The sequence below is a fragment of the Orcinus orca genome, chromosome 9 (assembly GCF_937001465.1).
Source record: "Orcinus orca chromosome 9, mOrcOrc1.1, whole genome shotgun sequence".
In the NCBI taxonomy this organism is placed as follows: domain Eukaryota; kingdom Metazoa; phylum Chordata; class Mammalia; order Artiodactyla; family Delphinidae; genus Orcinus; species Orcinus orca.
The window spans coordinates 19,071,430-19,094,397 of record NC_064567.1 but is presented as its reverse complement, the minus strand read 5'-3'; the positions used below and the strand labels follow the sequence as shown (position 1 = coordinate 19,094,397).

General features: G+C 38.1%; 1 protein-coding gene across 2 annotated transcripts in view; it reads left to right on the top strand.

The window, feature by feature from the left end:
• The window catches only part of EXOC4 (exocyst complex component 4), an 811,980-nt gene that overhangs the window by 378,700 nt on the left and 410,312 nt on the right, over nucleotides 1–22,968 (top strand). For both annotated transcript variants that reach the window (XM_004272179.4, XM_049714951.1), the window contains exon 10: nucleotides 4,732–4,828. In XM_004272179.4, the coding sequence (XP_004272227.1) occupies nucleotides 4,732–4,828 (97 nt within the window). The remainder of the gene's footprint in view (nucleotides 1–4,731; nucleotides 4,829–22,968) is intronic.

The following is a 22,968-nucleotide window of genomic DNA, read 5'->3' as shown; positions in this document are numbered from 1 at the left end:
TGCCCTGGAGTATGTTATCTTACCTAAACATCACCACAAGTCTCTGAAAGAGTTTATTGCAATCTGTGTTTTATAAATGGGAAAGTTGAGACTCAGAGAATTTAAATATTTTTATCATACTTATACTACTAATAAATAGAGATCTGGGGTCTGACACAAATCTTTTTCATTCTTCCCACTGTACGGTATGTAGTCCTCTCAGGGAGAACATTCCTTTCCATTTCTTTCCGAGACTTTGGGTTTTTTTGTGTGTTTTATTAACATGACTATGTTAATTATAAACTACATCAAATTCTAGCTGGGAAGAATCAAGGAATATATAAGTTTAGGAGCTAATGACTTATAAGTAAATAAATTCTGAAAGAAGGATCAGGCTGCGCGCACTAAGATGCTGTCATCCCCGCAGTCACTGTGTGACCCTGGTGCCTTTTGCCAGTCACCTGAGGGAGCCCGTCAGCCATTGTGCTCCTTGTTAGGACCAGGAAATATGACTGGAGCATTTTGTCCCCTCCTTTCTGAACAATATATATTCTACTTGTAATATGGCTGTCAGTTCCCCTTTCTTTCCAGCCATCCATCATCCTTCAGCATTTTCTCTGGTGCCTGTCACCTGGCCTGGGACAGCAGGGATTACTGTGAGCATAATGAATGAAGGGGAGGGAGCTGCACCGGCCCATTCCCTGATCTTCTCAGGATTGAGCAACATGTTCCCTAAGAACATTCATGACGGCAGCTCCCAGATTACTTGATTAACGGAAGGCCTGTGAGGAGGGGCGAGTTTTGTTTCTCATGCAGAATATTGAAAAGCTAGAATGAACCTCAGAGGATGGAGACCCGCAGACCATACAGTCTTTGGCCATGACCTTTACTTGTGGTCCTGACAGCTTTATTTTCAAGCACTGTTTTCACTGGGTTGGTGCTGTTTATTAGTAATTTAGTTATAGCTAGATTTGGACTTAGTCTGTGAAGAGGAAATCGCATCAAATGCAGTGTTGATGGAGCTTGGTAATGGGCTTGGAAAAGCATACAAGTTTCCTGTAGATGGAATTTTGGTTGTAGGTTGAGGTAGGAAGGGGAATTTTTCTTTTCTTTTTTTTTTTTTTTAATAAGTCTGCCCAATCTTTACTTTTTTTTGCGGTACACAGGCCTCTCACTGTCGTGGCCTCTCCCGTTGCGGAGCACAGGCTCCGGACGCGCAGGCTCAGCGGCCAAGGCTCACGGGCCCAGCCGCTCCGCGACATGTGGGATCCTCCCGGACCGGGGCACGAACCCGCGTCCCCTGCATCGGCAGGCGGACTCCCAACCACTGCGCCACCAGGGAAGCCCCAATCTTTACTTTTTAATTAGTTTAACCGTACTCTGTGACTCGGTAATAGCCTGTATGTAGCCAACACAGATTTAGAACAAATGAAACTATTAGTTTCTAGCTTGATGCGTTGTCATCATGCCTTTATTTTCACAGCCAAATCTTCCTCCCACTGACATTTCTAGTGGCTGTTGTGCCTTCTTTTTGGTATTTTGCATCTTTATTTTTTGTTATCTGTGTTCCCCATGTGATTGTCATCAACAAAAGTTGACGAAGCACATCTACTAGCTGTAAGCCTTTAGGGATACAGAGAGCATTGCTGACATTTGTTAGGTTCTTGGCAGTTCACCAAGGACTTGCACATATAATTTCTCATCTAATTCTAATAACATTCTACTGAGTTAGGTCATCGTTTCTTCCTTCATTCATTCACCAAATATATATATTTTTATAAGTACTTTCTGGGATGTTACATTCCAAGTGGGGAGAAGGTTACATAAGAACTAGAAAACAAGTGACAGTAACAGAAAAGACCTATGTTAAGGTTATATGGTTTATTTTATAAAGTCACTGTTAATGGAGTTTTGGACATTGGGAGAGGGGCACTTGACAGTTTAGGTGTAGACCTGGGCCCTAAAGGAATGGTAGGAGCAGAGAGGTCTCCCCAGATAGAGTCCAGTGTGGACCAAGGCATTGAGGTGGTCATGCATACAGTGTGTTCAGTGTGCATGAAGATGCGAGTTTGGAGCTGGGGTAGTCAGGCCTGTATTTAATTATTGAGTATCTAAAATCAGAAAACTTAAGCATTTTTAGAAGCCATTAGAGAACATGCAGTCCAGCTCATATCTGTCCTTTAAGGATGTGCTCATATTGAGTAGATAAAGTGCATTATTTCTTGTGTGTAGATTTATGTATTTTGTAGGAAGTCATTTATGTTGTTCCTGGAGTGCAGAATATAACCTGATTTCTTGGACACATGTGCACGTTTCCTTGGTGATTCAATTCTGACTCGATTTTACGATCTTAGGAAGAGAAGTGTTAGTAAAGAAGTTATTTTTATTCTTTATTTTTTGTTTGTAACCATACCATGTGACCTTTTGAGGAAGATTTTTATTAAAGGAGTAGCGCCTGTTGTAGTGTTGATGCTCTCCTTTCGCTTTCCTTTTAACTGAGCAAAAATCACTGACTTAGCAGAACGCTGATATCTCCAATGCAAATATAATAATACAAGAGGATTTTTTTCCAAGTGAGAACAAACAGCTCATGATTTTGAATCTAGAGCTGTACATGCCATTACAGTTTCTGTTTTTCTTAAGAAAAGCCATCCTTTGATTAGTTGGTGGAAACGACTGAGCCAAGTGGGGTTTGTCTAGACTCTGATGCCTCTGGGAAGTCTTGATGATCCAGGCTATGGATTTCTAAAGCTTCGCATGTTTTTATCAGTCAATTTCCAAGATACCTCAGAGACCATTAAGGCAGATAATATATCAGGTGAGATTTATGTTTGGTATCATGCAGAGAACTATAATTAAAAAGGAACTTTAATTTAGCAAAAATAAATGCAGTATTGTAAGTGTAGGTTGTTAGCGTTTTGAGAAAGTCTATTAAATAGCATCTACCTTTCCTGTCAGAGTTCTGACACTATTATGAAATAATATAAGTAAGTAAATGGAAGATGAAATACTTTTACGTTGATATAAGCTAGACTGAAGGATGTAGCCTAGTTAAGAGAGCCAGATGAGTTTGCTGACTGAAAATCAAAATTAGACAAATGTACTTACTTACAGAAGGTACTGGACCACTTTATCCTTCTCTGACAAGGTAGGACCTTCATTGCTAAACTTGGTGAGACAATGCTGACTTTGTACAGGCATTCTGGTTTCTAAAGTGGAATAAGGGGGTTGCTGAGCTCTGCATGCCCCACTTTTTCTTCTCAATTTTACCAAAGGAGTTAGTTCACTTCCCTTGAGTGGGTAAAAGATGGACAGAGGCCAGGGATTACTTTAATTGAGCTTCGTCCTAATGCATAGAAACATGAAGGCGGGGGGCGGGGGAACATTTCTCCCAACACCCCAGGATGTACATTTGTCACGTTCTAAACTCTGAAATTAGGATATATCTTAAATCAGTGACATCTTAATGGCTATCGACCGGAAGATAGTCATAATGAGTTGTTTTTGCCTCAGTACTTGTGAGCTGAGTGGTTATTCTTCACATCATGACCCTTCAGTATTTCAATTAGTGAACCTCTTAAGGACCATTTGACGAAAGAGTATTAATCTTGGTTGTTGTAAGAACACCTTCTCTTTAAACCTTCTAATAGTATCAAGAACATGTCAACATTAAACCTTGCAGAATTGGTATCAGCAGCTTGGAGTAAAATGCTGGATGTACTCCTTCAAGAAATCCACTTAGTGAAATTGTTTAGAAAACAAAGATGGTGACAAGTCTGAGCCATTCAGAAGAGCTGCACTCTGAATATTAACTAGTTTTAAGAACACCTTAACCAACTCACTTTTCTTAGGTTTCCTTATTATATGTGTATGAGAGATTTTGGCTAAATACCTCTTTATCTTAAAAACCTTACTAAATCCTTAAATTTACTTATTTATGAATTATTTAACCTAGTTCTGTATATTTAAGCTGTAAAGAACTTTTCAATAAGAGAAAAAAAAAAGATTCCAAATAATAAGGAAGCATTGTATACTTTAGTTAGCAGGATTTTTTTTTCTTGGTGTTACTTACAACGATAGTGTATCTTACAATTAGTGAGGTCTTAGATTTGATGAAGTATGCTTGGTTAGGTGCATGTGGGCCTCTGCTAAAACCTTTCGAGCCCTAGACAAGCCTGAACGGCACTTCTTCCTTACCCTGAAGTTTTTTTTGTTTTTTGTGTGTTACGCGGGCCTCTCACTGCCGTGGCCTCTCCCGTTGCGGAGCACAGGCTCCGGACGCGCAGGCTCAGCGGCCATGGCTCACGGGTCCAGCCACTCCGCGGCATGCGGGATCCTCCCGGACCGGGGCACGAACCCGCGTCCCCTGCATCGGCAGGCGGACTCTCAAGCACTGCGCCACCAGGGAAGCCCTCCCCTGAAGTTTTCATGTGCGTGCTGTACAAGGTTGACAGTGGTGATTAGAGATCAAAATTTTAACCTTAACTGGGTTGTAGCCTTGCATTGTTTGTTTAAATATAGTTATTCTTACTGTGCTTCCATGTTCTCGCTCCAGAGTGAAAATGCGAATCCATTGCTTATTTAATGAGGAAGACTGAATCAAGTCATTCAAAATAAAATAATTTTGTAAATATTAAAGGCAGCTGTTTTCAAAGATGATCTTCCTTGTGATAGTGTAACATACATCTGATAGGCTTATTTCTTTGCAAAAGTTCTGATAAGCTAATCTCTCTCTTATTTTTTTTCTGAAAGGGGGTCCTGATGACAACTTAATTGAAGGTGGAGGAACAAAATTTGTCTGCAAACCTGGAGCCAGAAATATTACTGTCATATTCCATCCATTATTAAGGTAAGTCAAATCCTATGTACTTACTGAAGATCAATATTTTCATTATTTATGCTAATGTACTGAATGCCAGTAGGTCAGTCAGCATTGAAACAAGTCATAAAAAGAACTTTTTCCATTTTATAGGACCTCACAATCAAAGTTCGTCAATAGAAAATTAATGTCAACCCTACTAAGTAGCTCCTTGGTCTCAGGAGTACTTCTTCATAGATACATTTATTTGATTTTCTTTCTTAACTACTCCCTGTCCCTGTCCTGTTCCTTGTCACTATCCCTTAACTATTTCAGGGGTTGGCAAACTATGGCCCACAGGAGAAATTTAGCCTGTCCCTTGTTTTTCTAAATAAATTTTTATTTCCAGAGTTAGGCTCATCCATTTATGTATTGCCCATAACAGTTTGGGGGCTCTAGTTGCAGAGTTGAATATTTGCAGCAGAATCCCTATGCCTCACACAGCCTAAAATATTTACTTACTGGCCCTTTACAGGAAAAAAGAGCAGCACCATGATCTGTCTGTTTTAAACTAATGACTCAGGTATCCTTTGAGAACTGGCAGGTCTCTGAACAAATATGATTTACAAAAACTGAAAGGCATTAATATCAAATATGTGGTTTTATATATTGAAGGATAAAACTTGTTAGTGATGAGAATGAAATCTATTAAAATGCTCGGTTTGTTGTGATACTGTGATTTAAGAAAATAAGAATCTGTGATACTTCCATTTAAAAACCTTCTAAGCCCTGAATACCTTTAAAAAGATACTTTTGCGGGGGGCGCAGGGAAGGGGTGTGGTTATTCAGTGGATCTCAAGTTTCAGTTTTATGAGATGAGAAAGTCCTACAGATGTTACACAATAATGTGCATATAGTTCACACTTCTGTATTGTACACCTGAAAAAGGTTAAGAAATGGTAAATTACATGTGTGTGTTTTTTTAAATTTATTCATTATGGCTGCGTTGGGTCTTTGTTGCTGCACACGGGCTTTCTCTAGTTGCGGCGAGCGGGGGCTGCTCTTAGTTGCGGTGCGTGGGCTTCTCATTGTGGTGGCTTCTCTTGTTGTGGAGCACGGACTCTCGGCTCATGAGCTCAGTAGTTGTGGCTCGTGGGCTCTAGAGCGCAGGCTCAGTAGTTGTGGTACACAGGCTCAGTTGCTCCACAGCATGTGGGATCTTCCCCGACCAGGGCTCGAACCCATGTCCCCTGCATTGGCAGGCGGATTCTTAATCACTGCACCACCAGGGAAGCCCAAATTACATGTTATGTGTTTTTGAGTACAACAAAAAAGGGTACTTTGGGGACACAGATATACAATATAATATTAATTAATTTATAATTAATTTATAATTAATCACCTAGGTAGATAGATTAATAGTAATATTAATCTATCTACCTAGGTAGATAGATTGATAGGTAGATAGCGTGCGTGTGTGTTTTTGATTATTGGAGTTAGCATGACTGTCATAGAGTGAAGTAATTCTGTATTTCTTTTCCGAATATTTTTTATCCTTGAGAAATGCACAAAAGTTGGCCCACCCATGTCAGTTTGATGTGTGCATTGGCATTTGGCAGAATATTAGTCTGAGTGTTCACAGGTATGTGATATTTTTATACCGATACATGTTTGTTCTTAATGAGCTAAAGCTTATATAGACATTTTGAAAGATGCTGGTGATTAGACAGTCTAGCAAATAACATTGTAGGTCATACATTATTCACGCATGGGAGGAAATTTTGCTGTCTTATCGCATTTTTATGAAACAATGGTTTTTTCCTTGTCCTCAGAATTATGAAAAATATTGCTACCTTTTCAGACTGTTTGACCTGTGAAGGCCTGTGAAGCACTTGAGTGGCGGTATATTTAGATTTCCAACCCCACATTTGGGTCACTGCTTTGGAATTTATATAATAAATGTTAAATGCTTTTAGTCTTCAAACTAAGTAACGTTTGGAGATTAGAAATTTTTTTTCTAAGCTTTCTCTTACTTTTGTATTTTCAAAATATGTTGTGTGATATATGCCCGAACACTGATTGCAACTAACTGGCAATTTTATGTTAATGGAGTAAATTGGAGGGTCAGTCACGGTTCCAGCCAACATGTCAATGCACATTTCAGCAACAATGTGAAGACAGGTAAGAGAAGCCAGTCTAGTTAGCAGAAAAGGGTAGGCCGGTCCTTATGAGAAACAGGAGGAAGAACTGAAAATCTTAGTGAAAAACAGAGGATTTGATATCTAATTTCAAATATATGTGCCACTTAAAAGAAATAAAGTGGTTTTGTTTTTTGTTGTTTTCTAAATCTGGATTAGAGCTAGTTAGTTGGTTGGATGGTAGAGAGATTTGACTCTACATAATGAGAATTTTCTAATGAGTCAGGCAATTCAAAAATAGGGAAGTTTTCCTTGGAAGACAGTATCGTTCCTAGAGACGCTTAATCAAAAGATGCAGTTAACAAGATGCTGAATTGTGAGGTCAACATTCTTTAAATATATGATTGGAATTCTTTATAATATACTCTGCAGCTTCAGAACTCTGGATGGAAGTGTTTCTTCCAGTCCTGCTCATTTGGATTCCTTTTTTATGTTTCAGTTTAGTGCTCATGATTATCACTGACCAGGTCAAGGCCTAGTTGACCAAGGCTGTGTCATTACAGCTTTGACTTTCTTCTTTCTGACACAGAGTAAGAGAGACACTCAGACCATGACTGTACATAGAGCAATTATTAGAGTCTCTACAATGGAGTTCCTTCTACTGTCTGTCTTTTTTTCTTCTCTGCTCCTGTTTTTGCATTTTCCTTTTTTTTTTCCCTTGTGCCAGTAACTGGTACATGTGATTATAAGTTAACCCTTACAGTGACTCTTAAGGCAAAAAGAAGGCATGCTTGCTTCTGCTGTAAAGCTAATATGGGACTAAAACTATATTCTCAAGTAAACCTAAAATCATCATGACTGCTGCCATGATTTTGACCTAGATTTAAGCTGATATTCTAGTTGCAGATTTTCTTCTCATTATCAATTAAATTTTCTAATGATCAATTAAAATTATTGGAAGCGTACATATGAAAGACTGTAGAGGAGATTCTTTTCAGAGCAAAATGTTTACATAATCGGTGTGTTGCTTTTTATGTATTCTGAACATGTATTTGTCTTGGATTGCAGTAGCCAATATATGCTTATTCAGCGTTCAATGAAATAGGTTTCCGTCCAGCTGGAGGCCCATTTACATCTGATTTTGAAACCTAAATTGATAATGTAATTTGGTGTCAAAAATAACATAGGAATACCTAGAGGAAAAACGTGGTCTCTCCCTTTAATAACTTATATTCCTTCTGGGTGTTGGCTCTACACTGTTTCTCTGTATTTTATTTTACCCTTTCCTTTGCTTCTCAGAAAACACCCCCTCCCCGCATCCATTTTGTTCTCTTATTTCTGCTTTGCATACTTTGTTATAGGGCTATTGCTTGGTCATTATCAACTTTCTTACATTCAGTAATTGTCATTTGAACATTTAATTATTAATACCGCCTACTATTTTTTTTTAAACACGTCGTACAGCAAGTGAAATATTTTCCATTTCATGGTCAAGAAACCCTTTTAATTTTCCTTTTGTAGTTCAAAACAAACAAACAAAAAGAAGCCTCAAACTACGCACAGTATTTTTTTGAGACTTTGTTATTTAATAAGTGAGAGAGGAGTGTTTTTTGATTCAAGCAAGAGAAGCAAGAACAACCAGATTTAAAGAATCAAGGTGGAAGTACCATAAGAGAAGGTTTAATTTTTAATTACCTTAATTTAATGTTTTGGTAAGAGCATTGGTTTTGAACTTGGAAATGCTGGGTTTGCCCTTTCTTTTCTTTTGCAGTTGAAATAGATACTGGAGTTTTTGATGTCCTCGAGTGAGTAGTTTTCAGTACTCCTGGGAGAATTTTAATTACTTAGTGATTATTATTATTAAACTCATTGAGTATTCTTTAAAGCCTATTCCTGTAAGCTACCACCTTGTAAATAGGTAAGAAAGTATTTGACACGTAGGAAGAAGAAAAAGGTGTAATGCCAGAAAGTTTCTAGGGTGTTGCTCCTTAGTGAAAGAATATTGAAGTATTTTACTTAATTGGTCTCTATGAATTCAAAATCTGTACATATTTTGAAAGCTAATCTTCTTTTTTTTTTTCTTTTTCATTCTTATTGGGATATGACATATTGGGTTGGCCAAAAAGGTCGTTCAGGTTTTTCTGAACATCTTACAGAAAAACCAGAACTAACTTTTCGGCCAACCTAATACATTAATGTGTCCAAATCCTTACATATATATTTTCATATATTTGTATGCATTTTTACATATGTGTCCCAAAATGTAACCATGACCGAGGTCAATATATGAAACACTGATATAGATCATTTGCGGTGCCCCAGAAGATTTCCTCCTATTGACAGTTGATCCCTCATAGGTAGTCATTGTTCTTATTTCTTTGGTTGTAGATAGATGGGTTTTGCTTGAACTTCATCTGAATGGAATACTACAATAAGTCCTCTTTGGTGTCTGGCTTCTTTGGTGTAACATTATGTCTGTGTCAGTTACCATCTTTTTGGAAGTAGTAGCAGTAGTTGGTTTCTTTATGTCAGTCACTGTACCAGTATACCACTGAAATTTGCAGTTATAAAAACACAATATTTAATTACTGTTTTGGAGTAAATGAGAACTTTTTAGGATTTTATGGTCCGAAGACCTGCTTACAATTTAAACTCCTTCAAAACAACTTTTCAAGAAATCTTTTGCTTTCCTATCTTGTGGGACCAAGGAGCCACCCACGCAAGTAAGAGATTGTGGGGACAGCTGGGGCGTGGTCTAGCTAGGTGGGCTAGGTGGTGAGCCAGGGTGCCCGGAAGCCAGACTACTTAGATAATGAATATATATTGTGTCCTTGGAAGTAAAAGCCTGGGAAGATAAAATTATTTGACTCTGTATTTCCCAGACTTTGGGATTTATGATCAGTCAGTGAAAAAATAATTAGAACCAACATAATTTGCAAGTTTTAATAAAGAACAAGAATTTCAACACTAAGAAAAGTAAAAAGTCATATAACCCAGAATTAAGAATTATCTTTCTCACAAAAAGATAGTTGGCAACTTAAGTCAGCATTCTTAGGCAAATATTAATACGTAGGAATATCACAGCAAGCAATGAGCAGGCTGAGGCCCAGCTGAGAGGCTCTACCATAATTGTAGAGAGGAGGTAAATCATGTGGTTCTGGTCCATAACGGACAGTCAGTAAAAATGTTTTGAGCAAATGAGTCATTGGCAAGTGGGTAGGCAAGTTTTAAAAGCACAAAATAAACTTGATCGATATTAGGTATTCTTTTAGTAGGTCTTGGAGTCTTGCATTTTAATTCTTGCTTATTAAAAGATACGTGTTTTTAACCTCTTTATACTATCTTGAGCTTATTGTCAATTACCGTTATTCATTGCCTTCACTTTAGCGACTCGGTTATTAGAATATAGTATATTCTGTCCAGTCACGTTTGTCATAGCCGCTTTGTTTTCTGAGTTTTAATCCATCTGCAGCCTCTCCTGTGGCCACGAGAACCTGTCAGCAGAGATGCCTGCCACCCCCGGGCAGCTCTCTTGCTGTGCCCAGTGTGCTTGGGGTGCTGGCATCAGCAAAGCCATCAATATCTCGTTTGCGTATTTTATTTCTTTTTTAAATGTCAGAGTGGAAATAAGGATAGCAAAGAAAATTGTATGAAAAGAGGCTACTAAATCGATTCTTTCAAGTGAAATTAGAAATGCTGAGCGGGTTTGATAGAGGTGCATCGGTGCTCGAAAATGCCTCTGAGCGAATCTACGCTTCTTTCTTATTTTGAAGCTTTCAAGAAAATTGAAATGAGGATTTCACTGAAGAATAAAAAGGACCCAACATCCTTCTCTGAAAGTTGGAAGCCCTATTCTTTATAAGCCTTAATTCATTACATTTTCTCTTTTACATATTTTTGATTGATGTGTTGATTTTTCAAGATGCAACTCCCGACATTCACTAGGAGTTGAATGTACTTAAGATAAACTGAAATTTCATGGAAAATTCTTCAATTTAATCATATTTTTCTGTTAATTACTTTTTATTCATTTACTCCTTTTTTTCAACAAATATTTATTGAGCGATTCACGTGTGCCAGACATTGTCCTTGCCTTTGTTCCTTATTAAAGCATTGTAGTAATTTGAGAATAGAAGAAGATCCGTGACAAAGAAGTCCATTATCCCACCAGTGCTCAATTTCCTTAATTTTTCCTATCTACTCTTAGGCATTTATTTGTTGTAGAGGTACATCTCTTTGTGTGGCCTTTCCTTTTTCAGAGGCAGTTTCTCCTCTAGCCTTAGTCCCATTTCCCTCCATGCCCTCTGGGATCTTGTTCTTTTTGTTAGCTCCTATCACTTCTCTGTCTTCAGTCATTTCCTCCCTACTGGCTTCTTCCCTGGGACCCATAGATATGCTCAACCTCTCCCATTTTATAAAATCTCTTTTCTTAATCCTGCATATCACCCACACCCCCTGCCCCCATCCCCAGCCTATCACTTAAGTTTCCTGTTTCCTTACTACTGAGCTGTTCAGGTATATGCTGTGCTCTTCATTTCTTTCCCTCCCTGCCCATTCATTTGCACACTCTTGACCCAGACCCGTCACCATCTCAATGCCAAATCTCAAGGGTATTTTTCAGCCTTGTCTTACCTGATTTCATTACTGTTTTACACAACTGATCCTGCTTTTGTATTTCAATCTTTTCCTTCTTTGCTTCTCTGTCACCACTGTCTCTGGCCTCTTGTTCCTCTTCAGATCATCGTTCTCAGGCTTGTTAAGTTTCCCTTGTCTCTACCTGCTCACTCAACACATGTTCTCCACAGAGCCTTCCTAGACTCTTCTTTGCTTACTCTGCCATTATCTCACCCATTCAGTATTTTCAGCTATAACTTTCAAAACAGTATCTCCAAACTGAACTGTCTCCAAAGGTCCGGGAAGCAGGTTCGGGTCTAAAACTGAACTACTAATAATTATCTGTCTAAATTTTCCATCCCCAACCTCTACTCCCCTATGCATACCTATGTCCTATGCCAAATCTTCTTCTGCTTCTAATCTTCCTTTATTGCCTGTCCTGAGAGATGGATGCCTCCAGCTCTTTTGGTGACCAAAAAAATCTTGGCATCCACTTAGAAAGCTCTTATCCTCCTTACCTGACTCATGCACTGTCATTCATTTTTTGTCACTTCTGCTTCATAATTATGTCTCATATCCATTCTCTCCTTCCCATACCTGTTGCTATTGCTTTACTCTCTCAGCTTTGTAATTGGTTCCCATTACTCCAAACTTAAACTTCTCTAATCTGTCTTCCATGCCTCTACCAGAATGATTGTGCTGCTTCCCTCTTCTTTGTGATTTCCTGTTGTCTGCTGCTGCAGTCGGAATGACTTTTTGTAGAGTATAAGTCCTTCTTGACCTTATCCGTACAGCTCTTACACTCACCTTTTATACTTTAGACCCTCACTAGACCTTTCCTTTCCCTAGGTCTGTCATGCTGTTACCCACATTTATTTATTTCTATCCAAAATCTACCCACCCATGCCAACCTTCTACTCATTTTCATTATCTGGCATACACTTTATTGTTTCAGATTCAGTCATGTCTGGTCTTCTCTATGAACTTTCACTGGTCTTACACTCACCCGCCCTTGCAAGATGTGAGTTGAGTTTCCTTTTGAATTTTTTGAGATTTCCTTTTGAATTTTTTAAGTTATCTTGCTTCAGACATATTTTCATTATAGCACTTAACACATCATCTTGGGACGGCTCAGGGCAGGACACAGTCTTATTTTGAAATTAATATACCCACACCCAGTGAAAATGTTAGAATAGAAAAATAGCTGCCTTATCGTGGGAAAATGGTAACATCTACAGTTACTAGTGATGTTTGGGAAGAAGGAGCAGAATAAGGATGAGAAAGGGAGTTGCATTGTATTCAAACTTAAGTTTTTTTGTTTTTTTTTTGCGGTATGCGGGCCTCTCACTGTTGTGGCCTCTCCCCCTGCGGAGCACAGGCTCCGGACGCGCAGGCTCAGCATCCATGGCTTACGGGCCCAGCGGCTCCGCGGCATGTGGGATCTTCCCAGACCGGGGCACGAACCCGTGTCCCCTGCATTGGCAGGCGGACTCTCAACCACTGCGCCACCAGGGAAGCCCAAACTTAAGATCTTTGCTTGGATATCTATTTGATATCCAGAGATAAATTATAAAATTTCCAAATATGTTTTGTGGTAAAGTTATTTAAGGAGAACTTATTCTTATTTAGGTCATTGTAGAGATGAGGATGAAGCAGAGAGAAAGTCACCTCTTTTGCTATCTTTAGTGCTTTTGTTAGCTGAGAGGCTGCCTGTGTTTGATTTAAAATGATCATCTGTAAAACTCCTTAAGGTAGACTGATAATTTCCCATGACAGCACATAAAGCGCTTTCTCTCCTCCCCTCCCCAAACCCAAGCACACACACCACAGGTACTTCCTATGTGAGACATTTGTTTAAAGTCGCCTGTCAGAAAAGGTGTGACAACAAGTCTCTCAGGTTTGAAGTTTGCAAACATCCTTCCAACTTACTGAACATCACAAAGACTGTCAAAATTTTTATTTCCCCATATTTTCTCTTTTCTCGAGGAGAAAAACCATTACAGATGTAAATGTTAGGAGCATTTTGTTATAGGCTTTGGAGAGTCTGCAGGAAGTTTTTTTTCATAGTTTGGACTGGGGAGAGGAAGGGAGCCTCTGCTGCCATTTTGAAACCTTTCTAGCAATTTAAGTGAACTGTACTGCTGGGAACTAGATATTTTTTCTTCCAAATATTAGTTATATCTCATTTCCTTTTTTCTACTTTCTCTGAAAAATAGGCCTTGATATTTCTAAATTTTCAATTTACTTTTCCTTTTAGTTTCTTCTCAGTCTTTTAGACTCTCTACCAAACCCATTCTTGTATTAAACATCCACATAGGGATTTACCTGGGGGTTGGATGAAACATGTTTATATGTGCTACACTTGTTTCAGATATTATTTGGTGGATAGTGAATAACTACTGAGAAAGAAACCAGTTGTTCTTCTAAATATAATTAGCAACCCCAGCCTAGAAGAAGTTTGCATTTGGTTGTGATGAAGCCTGTGGCATGCCCTCTGCGCAGACAAGAAGGGGAAGACAGATGCATTTCTAATGCAATCAGGAAGCCCCTCTGTAATTTAAATATATTAGCATATCCTGAGAAAGGTGGTGTTTCACTGTCCCTAAGATAACTCAAAGTCTCTCCCAAACAAACATGATTGAATTACTTGAGGTCCTTAATGGATCAATGCTGTCTATGCTCGTTATCACAGCAAACTCCAAGAAAACTTACTGAAGTCCTAAGGAGTCAGTTTATTGATGCAGTCCTAGTGATTTTGGTAGCATTGCTCACATCCAGTTTGCCACCAAAAGTTTGATGCCATGCAAACATTGCATTTCTGGAACACTAATATTGTTTCCTACTTGTACCCAGAAAGAATAATGAGTATACATCTTGGATCCTTGTATTTCAGGTTATATATAAAAGAGTAAATAATCGTTTTGAAACATTCTGAATTCTAGGAATGTTAGGGTAATGTGGGATGAAATTGATCATCTAAGCATACGTTCTGGGTATCACTTTTGCAATCTGCTTGTGTATCGTAAAGGTCTCAAGTAAATGATAATAAAAATAACTAAAATTATTGAGCCCTAGTGATATCCCCAGCTATGTTTTAAATGCTTTAACCTATATATCTAATTCATTCTTCACTGCAACTCTATGTGGTAGGGATTATTATTATCCTTATTTTATAGGTAAGGAACCTGAGGCCTAGAGAGTTGATGTGTTTTGACCAAGATCACCCTATTGCAAATAGAAGGGCCAGGATTAAAGCCCAGGCAAAAGTACCCCAGAGCCCTTACCTCCTACTCTGTATTTCAAGGGTGTGCCTCTATTCAAAACCCTTAGAATAGGAGGTTTCTCAGGCTCTAGGGCTCTTCCACGGAAGTAGTTCATAACCATAATTCTCCTGCTGGCTTAGAAAAAAGGATTTTTCTGTTTAAAAAAGAATGAAGAGTAAAAGACACAATATGACTAGCTCTGGGTCCCAGAGACATTGCAGGCCAGGTCAAGAGCAGAACCTCAGAGTGCTTTGTCCTGGTGGCCTAGTCTCATCACTATACCCTTCTCTTAGTTTTGCTTCTAAAAGATAAGCATCTGAAAATAGTTGGGCTGACTTAGAAGAAAACTTTATGAATTTAACTGGTTAATTAGGTGTAATTATTTGCATAACTTAAGAATTTTTATTATATAAATTTCCCCAAGGTAAATTTTCAAGCGTATTTAAAATAAAATTTAATTTATGTGAAAGAAAATTTCTGTACACAGATGAGGGATGTCTCTATTGCAAGAAAGAATTAGCACTTGGGTGTTTTTAGAATAGAACATTGTGATCTCCCTATTAGCTTTGAATCTTGATATGAAGTGAAATGAAAACTTTCAAGAACCGTTGTGCTACTTACAGGAATAGCTTCTTTATGAACATTCTCTGTTGGCATTATCTTCTGGAAAGCATGCATTTCCATGTGTTTCGTGGCATTACATTATTTCTCCAGTGACTCCTGCCATTGTGAGCTCTTGTTTTTTTCAGTGAGATATGACAAGTATCATATTCTCAAATATTCTAGTCTTCATATTGCTATTACAAATTGACTTTAAACGCATATATCTCTTAATGTATATGGTACATTCCTTGTTCCTTATTTTAAAGCAGCATGATAGAGTAGGAGCCCTAAGCGGAGAGGAAAGCAATTCTAACATACCCAGACCATTTGTTTGTATCATCTTGCTAACCCTAACTCTTATATGAGGAAGAGTCGACACATCTGTATGTTTATTTGGAAAAGTTTGAGTAAATGATTAGCAGTTTGATTCAGAAACTTCATTAATTTTTAAAAATTTAATTTTTATTTTATATTGGAGTATGGTTGATTTGCAATATTGTGTTAGTTCAGGTATACAGCAAAATGATTCAGTTATACATATATCCATTCTTCTTCAGATTTTTAAAATTCACTTGTTCATTTAGTGTTTATACTTTTCTAAAAAGAATGTGAACAGCTGGTTGAACACAGCTGACCCTTCAACAATGTGGAGTTTAATCCGCCTATAACTCACAGTCAGCCCTCTGTATCCAGGTTCCTCTGCTTTCTGGGATCCAGCCATCCTCAGGCCATTTAGTACCGTAGTATTTACTATTGAAAAGCATCCATGTGTACGTGGACCCGCACCGTTCAAGCCCGGGTTGTTCAAAAGTCAACTGTATTTTGCTTGAGGAGCAGTTAAAACCTTGAAGTTGTGGGAAAACAATACCAGAAACAATTTATGAAAGGAAAGCAATAGAAGTATTTAATTTTTCTTAATTCATTTCTCTTAATATACCTGTGCTTTCCATCACCTGCCTTAAATATCAGGAAGAGAAAGAAATGAGTGATTTTTCTCTGTGGTGGATTGCAGTGAATATTGAGTGGACTTTTTTTGTCGTGGTGTAAGTCTCAGTATACCACTCATAAAGGAAAATAATTTTAAGGTTTAAAATTTAGCTTAGCATTTTCTTGAGCTTAGTATTTTAAAATAGTACCCTCTCTCCTTTTAAAAAATACTGATATTTTCAAACCCTTTGTATAATTTCTTCCTAAGGTTTGCAAAACTCCCCCTGAGGTTTCTTCTGGTTCCCTGGAATTCCTCCTCTCCAGATATTGACAAAATCATTAAACAAGCCTGAAGCTTCATGATTACTTTTCCAGCGCCACTTTCATTGCTCTTTATCATTATGTTTAGTTATGTTTCATCTAGTTTTCAATATATGTGACAGGGTTCATATCCAGCCAACTGGAATTAATTTCATAGCTAAGCCTTTCACGAGCTGGCTCTGTAACATGCTCTGCCAGATACTGCCATGTGTGAAGCATTACTTTTTTACCACTAAAGATTATTTATCACTTGACTTCTTCCATGCTCATTTGTGTTTCTGAAGAAGGCAGGGAGAGGTGTGCCTGCTCTGAGTGTTTCTCTGGCTTTCCTCTGTGTGAACCTCACTAATAACTGTGAATCACCACCTTCTGTGCCTTTCCTTTTGAGCAGGAGGTGGGAAGTGGAGGTGCTTTGAGTGTAATGCCTTGCTTCTCAGCAAGAGGATGCCCTCAGAAGCTCTGGTGTTGCTCTAACCTACCTCCCTCGCTGCCCATTAGTGGCCTGAGAGGGTATTAAGAGCGAGAATGTGGTTTGGTGGGGAAACTATTGGAACTGACCTCATGAAATAATTTTTTAAGACCTTAGTCCTTAGAGGTTTGATGGTAAGTGACTGGGGAATTATTGAATATTGTATCACTACTTTGGGGAAAAATAATTTCAGCTAAACATTTCAGGGATAAGAGAAAGGAAGTGTTTATATTTCTTAAGATTTGGTAATGTTCCAGATTGCTACCCTTTTGTAAGTATCTAAAACAGACTTTTTTAATACTCTGAACCAGCTTAGAATGAGTCTTTTATTGGACCGTTTTTCCTTTATTTATCAGTTTGATAATTTAATTTTATGGCCAAGATATATTCCCTGGCTTAGAGATTTCCCTCACGTGGCGTGATTAGCAATCGTGTGTGAAATAATTATGTGGAAACATTACTAGCGAATTACTGCTTGTCTAAATACTGTATGTTTTCACTTGAGAACATTGGCTCTGGAATGTATTCCTGGCACTGTGAAGGAAAAAAAAGTCTTGAAGTTAAAATGCAGCCAGAAGTTAATTTGTGAAATGGAGCTTTAAGCTCAGTTGTTTCTCACACTGGCAGCAACTTGAGGTTGCTTATGTCCTTTCTAGAATGAAAAGTGTGCCCTTTAAGACTACTTAGTCATATTTTTAATCTTCAAATTGGTAATTTCTTAGAGAAAGAGCCAAAGCTTTACCCGGTCAGTGTTTGTGTCTGTGTGTTGTTACACAGGATCTAAATTATAAATCCTGATTAATACCACTTAAAACTAATGGAGTGGCCATTTCAAGGTCCCTTACTACAGTAATTATGCCTTGGAACAGGGAAGTGAGTCTTATATTAAGATTTTATACTAATAATTCTGGCCGACTTCTGATACTGTGTTGGACCCCAAGTCGGGAATAGTTTTCTTATCATAAATATAATGAATAACCTACCCTGCTGGATATTTACTGTTTGGGGGAATTGACTCTAATATGTAAAATAACTGTAGTACAAGAAATTCAAAGAGGGAGAAAAGCCGGGAGTCCTATTCTTATTTTCTATGTTGTTTTATCCTACGGTAGGAAGAAGTTTCTCATTTGAGCTTATGAATAAAGCTTTCTTAGGATTGAGATTGGTCCATTTGATTTCTGGAGTGGACGTTTCTTATGTGTCCCCAAAGCAAGAAAAAAAGAAGAGAGGGTGTTTCTTTGCTGATTTAATTATTATGACCATAAAAATTTCTTTGAATATGTTCTAAGTACTCCCCATGTGAGAAAGAAGGAAAAGTGAAGGAAGTCATTCACCACATTTCCCCCTTTTTCTCCCCAAAGAGGGCCTCAGAGTTCTGTAATAAAAAGTCGCTTTCTCCTCACTCCCAGCATTTGATGTCGATGATTGACAGCGTGCGTGGAGACTTAGTCTCTTTAGGGTTTCGGCCAAGGAACACATCACGGCCAAAGAAGATCAAAACTCTGAACTGAAGCAGGAACTTTTCATTCAAACTTGAATAAATGTTGAGGAAAAGTATGATATATCTTCCAAAAATTAAAACAAAATGATTAAAAAATCAACACCTATAGTCTCTTAGCACTACAGATTCTGTGTTTGTTTTGAATTGAACATTTTCAGAAAAACATCATGATTCATTAGTCTGAAAAATTATTGCATTATCATAAGAAAGGGATTGTTGACTCTAATAGAAGTAGGCTTTGGATCACTTATAGTATGATTTAGCCTCATAGCATTAAACCATAATATGAAGATACAGATTGCTTGTTCACTGAATAGGATGATTTTAAATATTACTCTGAGGACTTCTGTCTGATACCAGAATTGCCCACAAGGACCTTACTTTGTAACTCCAGAACTCTAGTAGGCAGATGTTATTTGGTAAGTCAGTTCTCTTTATTAGCTTAGAGATAAACAGAAAAACTGGTTGGTTTCCTTTTCTGGGTAATTTGGCTATAACGTTGATGGTTTATAACTGCCATTCTCCCTATGGCATCCACAGTTAATAGTCTTAGTGTAGATGAAAAGCTACCAGCATAAGTACTCAGAATATAAGGATGTATTTTGTGAAATGTATATGTATGGGGAGGGAGTGAATTGTGATTACATTCACAAACAGCCTAAGGGTACAGTGTATCTTTAATGAAGATAAGTGGGACATGGTGGAGAGTTTCTTCTTCTGATTACTCCCAAAGAAATTGAAGGCTACATATGGGTAAAATGCAGGTTTTTCTTTTTTTGTTCATAGAGAAATATAAGCTATTAAATTTGTCTTTAACATAATATAGAGATTGTAGCACTTTTTTAATAAACACAACAATTGTTTAAAAAAATCTCCAAAACATTGCGGTTGCATTCAAGCCACTTAGAGGGAATGGAGCAATGGGAGGAGTGGAAAGTAACAAAGGGAAATTAAAGAGAAAGAAAAGAGTGACATGGATGCAGAGAGAAGGGGGAACAGTGGGGGAAGAGTGAGAGAGGGTTCAGGAAGGAGACGTAGCAAGCGAGAAGTGGAGACAGGGTGGCGGCTACAAGGGAAAAGCAGCCCCAGGACCAATGGCCTTCAGTGCCTCATTGTCTGTTGGCCTCAGAGCAATTGCCTATTTTTAATTTTTTTTGTTTTTGTTTTTGTTTTTTATTGAGGTACGCAGGCCTCTCACTGCCGTGGCCTCTCCCGTTGTGGAGCACAGGCTCCGGACGCGCAGGGTCAGCGGCCATGGCTCACGGGCCTAGCCGTTCCGCGGCATGTGGGATCTTCCCGGACCAGGGCACGAACCCATGTGCCCTGCATCGGCAGGAGGACTCTCAACCACTGCACCACCAGGGAAGCCCTATTTTTACTTTTTTTAATTAGAATTTTGACTCTCCCTCCGTTCTCCAAACTCTCATTCATAATCCTGATTTTCACTTACAGATATAAAGATAAAAATAGCTTTTGTGACATTATCTTAAAAACTCACAGGCCAGGCACTATATGAAAGTGGACCCTTTTTGGACTTAAACAGTAACTCTGCTTTTCCTGGTTGAAAAGAAGAAAACCAAGGAGTAAAAGTCTCCAGGGCAAAGAAACTTGGCAAATTTAAAACTATAAATAACAATGCTTACTATTTTCTAATTTTCTAATTAGAGTAAATTTTAGGAAGAGAGCAAAATGAGTGAGATTGTGTCCTTTAAGAGTAGTGAAACCTGAAGTGATATATTTGCATCTATCATGGACCAGTTGTACGTAGTGTTTCCTGTAGATTTGGATGGGCCCGAGGGTGTCTTCTATGGAAACTTCAGAGAGGAAGGAAAACATTAATATTAACAATAATAATGTTTTATATTTGTAGGTAGATACTATACTTTCAGATTCTCTATTACATGGAATTGGTTTGGAATCCAAAACCATAACCCAGCTTTCAGAAGTTTTTTTTTCTAAAGGCCAAGGCAAGACTCTGCACTTTACCAGGATCAAATGTTTCTCAGTGTATTTGCCTGTCACAGTTGAAAATGCCCACTAATACCAGCACGCCCTTTCATTTATAAAATTGTGTCTCAAAGTCATTTTTTGAAGTGTATACAAGGCTGCTCTGTACTATTTTGGTTTCGTTTGCACACAAACGTAGCCATTCATTTACCTTTTAGAACTTTCGTTCCCCTCTGGCAGGTTAACAGGGCAAATACCTTCTCTAATCTTCCCCCCCCCCACCCCCCAGGGTCTTCAGCTCTGCAAACATCCCCTCATTGCTTGTAAACTCTCCCAAATCTGAGCAAATACCTTTCCCTGTGTAGCTGAATTTTCTTCCCTCTGTAGCTCCATTTTCCTCTCTTCTGACAGATAAGAATAAGGAAGCCCAACTTTTTGAGCATTTTTCTGTTGTCACTCTCAAAACAACTGCCCCGTTTCTGAACTGCACAGAACTTGAAGTGAACAAACTAGAAATGCGTGAGAGTTGGGGTGTTCTCAGTTCTGAGCTCTTGTCTTTATACTGGCATGGTGTGAGAGTAAAGGCATCATAGTGCCCGGGGCAGAAGAGAATTCAGGGCTGGAGGAATTCAATTTTGTTAGGTCAGGGTGAATAGGAGGTAATTAAGAATCTAGTCAGGAAAGATATAGGCAGTCATGGGAAGAAATGAATTTCCTCGTAGATAACATGTGTTTTTTTCCCCTTTGGGACTCGTAAAATAGGGTTTCTAGTATATGGAGTCTTTTCTTAATAAGAAATCTAGTAGTGCACTGGGCCATCTCTGTCATTCCAGCACTGGTTCTATGCATGCGTGAATAAGGGTTTATAAAAAATCAAGCCTGCATGAAAGAATATGCCTTAGTAGGAATTTACAGGAGGGCCTTAAGTTCACTAGAATTCTGAGAGCTGTGAGTGAGTTTAGCCCTGAAGGCAGAAATACTGTTGAGATTCAGGTGTTGGAGTCAAGCCATCTAAGTTCCATTCCCGTTTTAGTAACTGAGCATCAGTAAGTGTCAGTTTCTTCATTTGTAAAGTAGGAATAATGCCATTAGCTTAGTGGGATTGTTAGAAAACAAGCCAATGTACCTAAATTAATTACTTAGAATTGTACTTGAAACACAGTAAGGTCTGGATAAATGATATTTGTAGAGGCTGTTGTCATAGAAACTGAAAATTGATAGTTTAAATGGTCTGAGAGGCCTTACCATTTGGAGGCTGTTGGTTATCTAAAGCAAACTGAGGTGGGGTGGGGGGAATGTGTGGAATATCTGCCCCTTTCTTATCTCTGTACTTGGACCAGCAACTCTTTTTCCTGTTGCTTGGGGCTTATTCATGGTAAAGTAATAGGATATATGGCTCCTATATTGAAGTATGGAAGGAGTTGGAGAAAGATTGCCTGCACTTAAATTATTAAGGGCTGAATTTTAAGCTTTAGTGACAAAGATAACATTCTGGGGGGTTTCATATTAGTACGTAGAATATGCTACTTTCTTTTCTCCCTATGCAGAGACAATAGTGAAATTAGGGATTGGAAACAGTAGAAAAGTATCCAAAGTATGTAACTGGAATAATGAGAATTATTTTTAAATCCCAAATACATACACTAAGAAGGTAACAGTAGCCCCCTGAAATACAAAAAAGATCTAGTAAAATGATGAATGACCCATTAATTAAAATAATGGTGCAAATGAAATGGTAGCAGAATATAGATGGAATTACTCTCTCTACAGACACGTTTACATTAAACAAATTCATCGTGAGGGCTATAGTGAACATTATGGAAGAAAAAGATAGGCAGCCTCTAGATAGCTACCTGTTTAAAAATGTTTCCACCTTTAGTAGAAAATATTTCCAAAAATAACAAGAATGACAGTTACTTGAACTAATTGAATCAGGCATGACTCTCTCTATAAGATGTCCCAATTAATTAACACCAACTAGAATATTGTAGAATTATGTAGTACAGTTTTTTTAGTGATTTCTTTCAAAGTTTTATATAATATTTACCTGTGTTTTACTTTTGATTTCCAGGTTTAGGAATTAAATCGAGGGTGGTGGTGGTGGAGAATTTCTGATTTGGGGACTTGAAAAGAATCCAGAAGAGTATTTCAAATAACAAATGACATTTAGAGGGAAAAAAAGCTCATTCATATAACTTAACATGTGCCATGAAGATACAAAGACAGCCAAGGAGATCATCAGAAGTGGCAGATATTAAAATGACATTTCTTTGAGTCATTTGTAGTGAGGTGGTGGATGGACCTAGAGTCTGTCATACAGAGTGAAGTAAGTCGGAAAGAGAAAAACAAATACTGTATGCTAATGCATATATATGGAATCTAAAAAAAAAAAAAGGTACTGATGAACC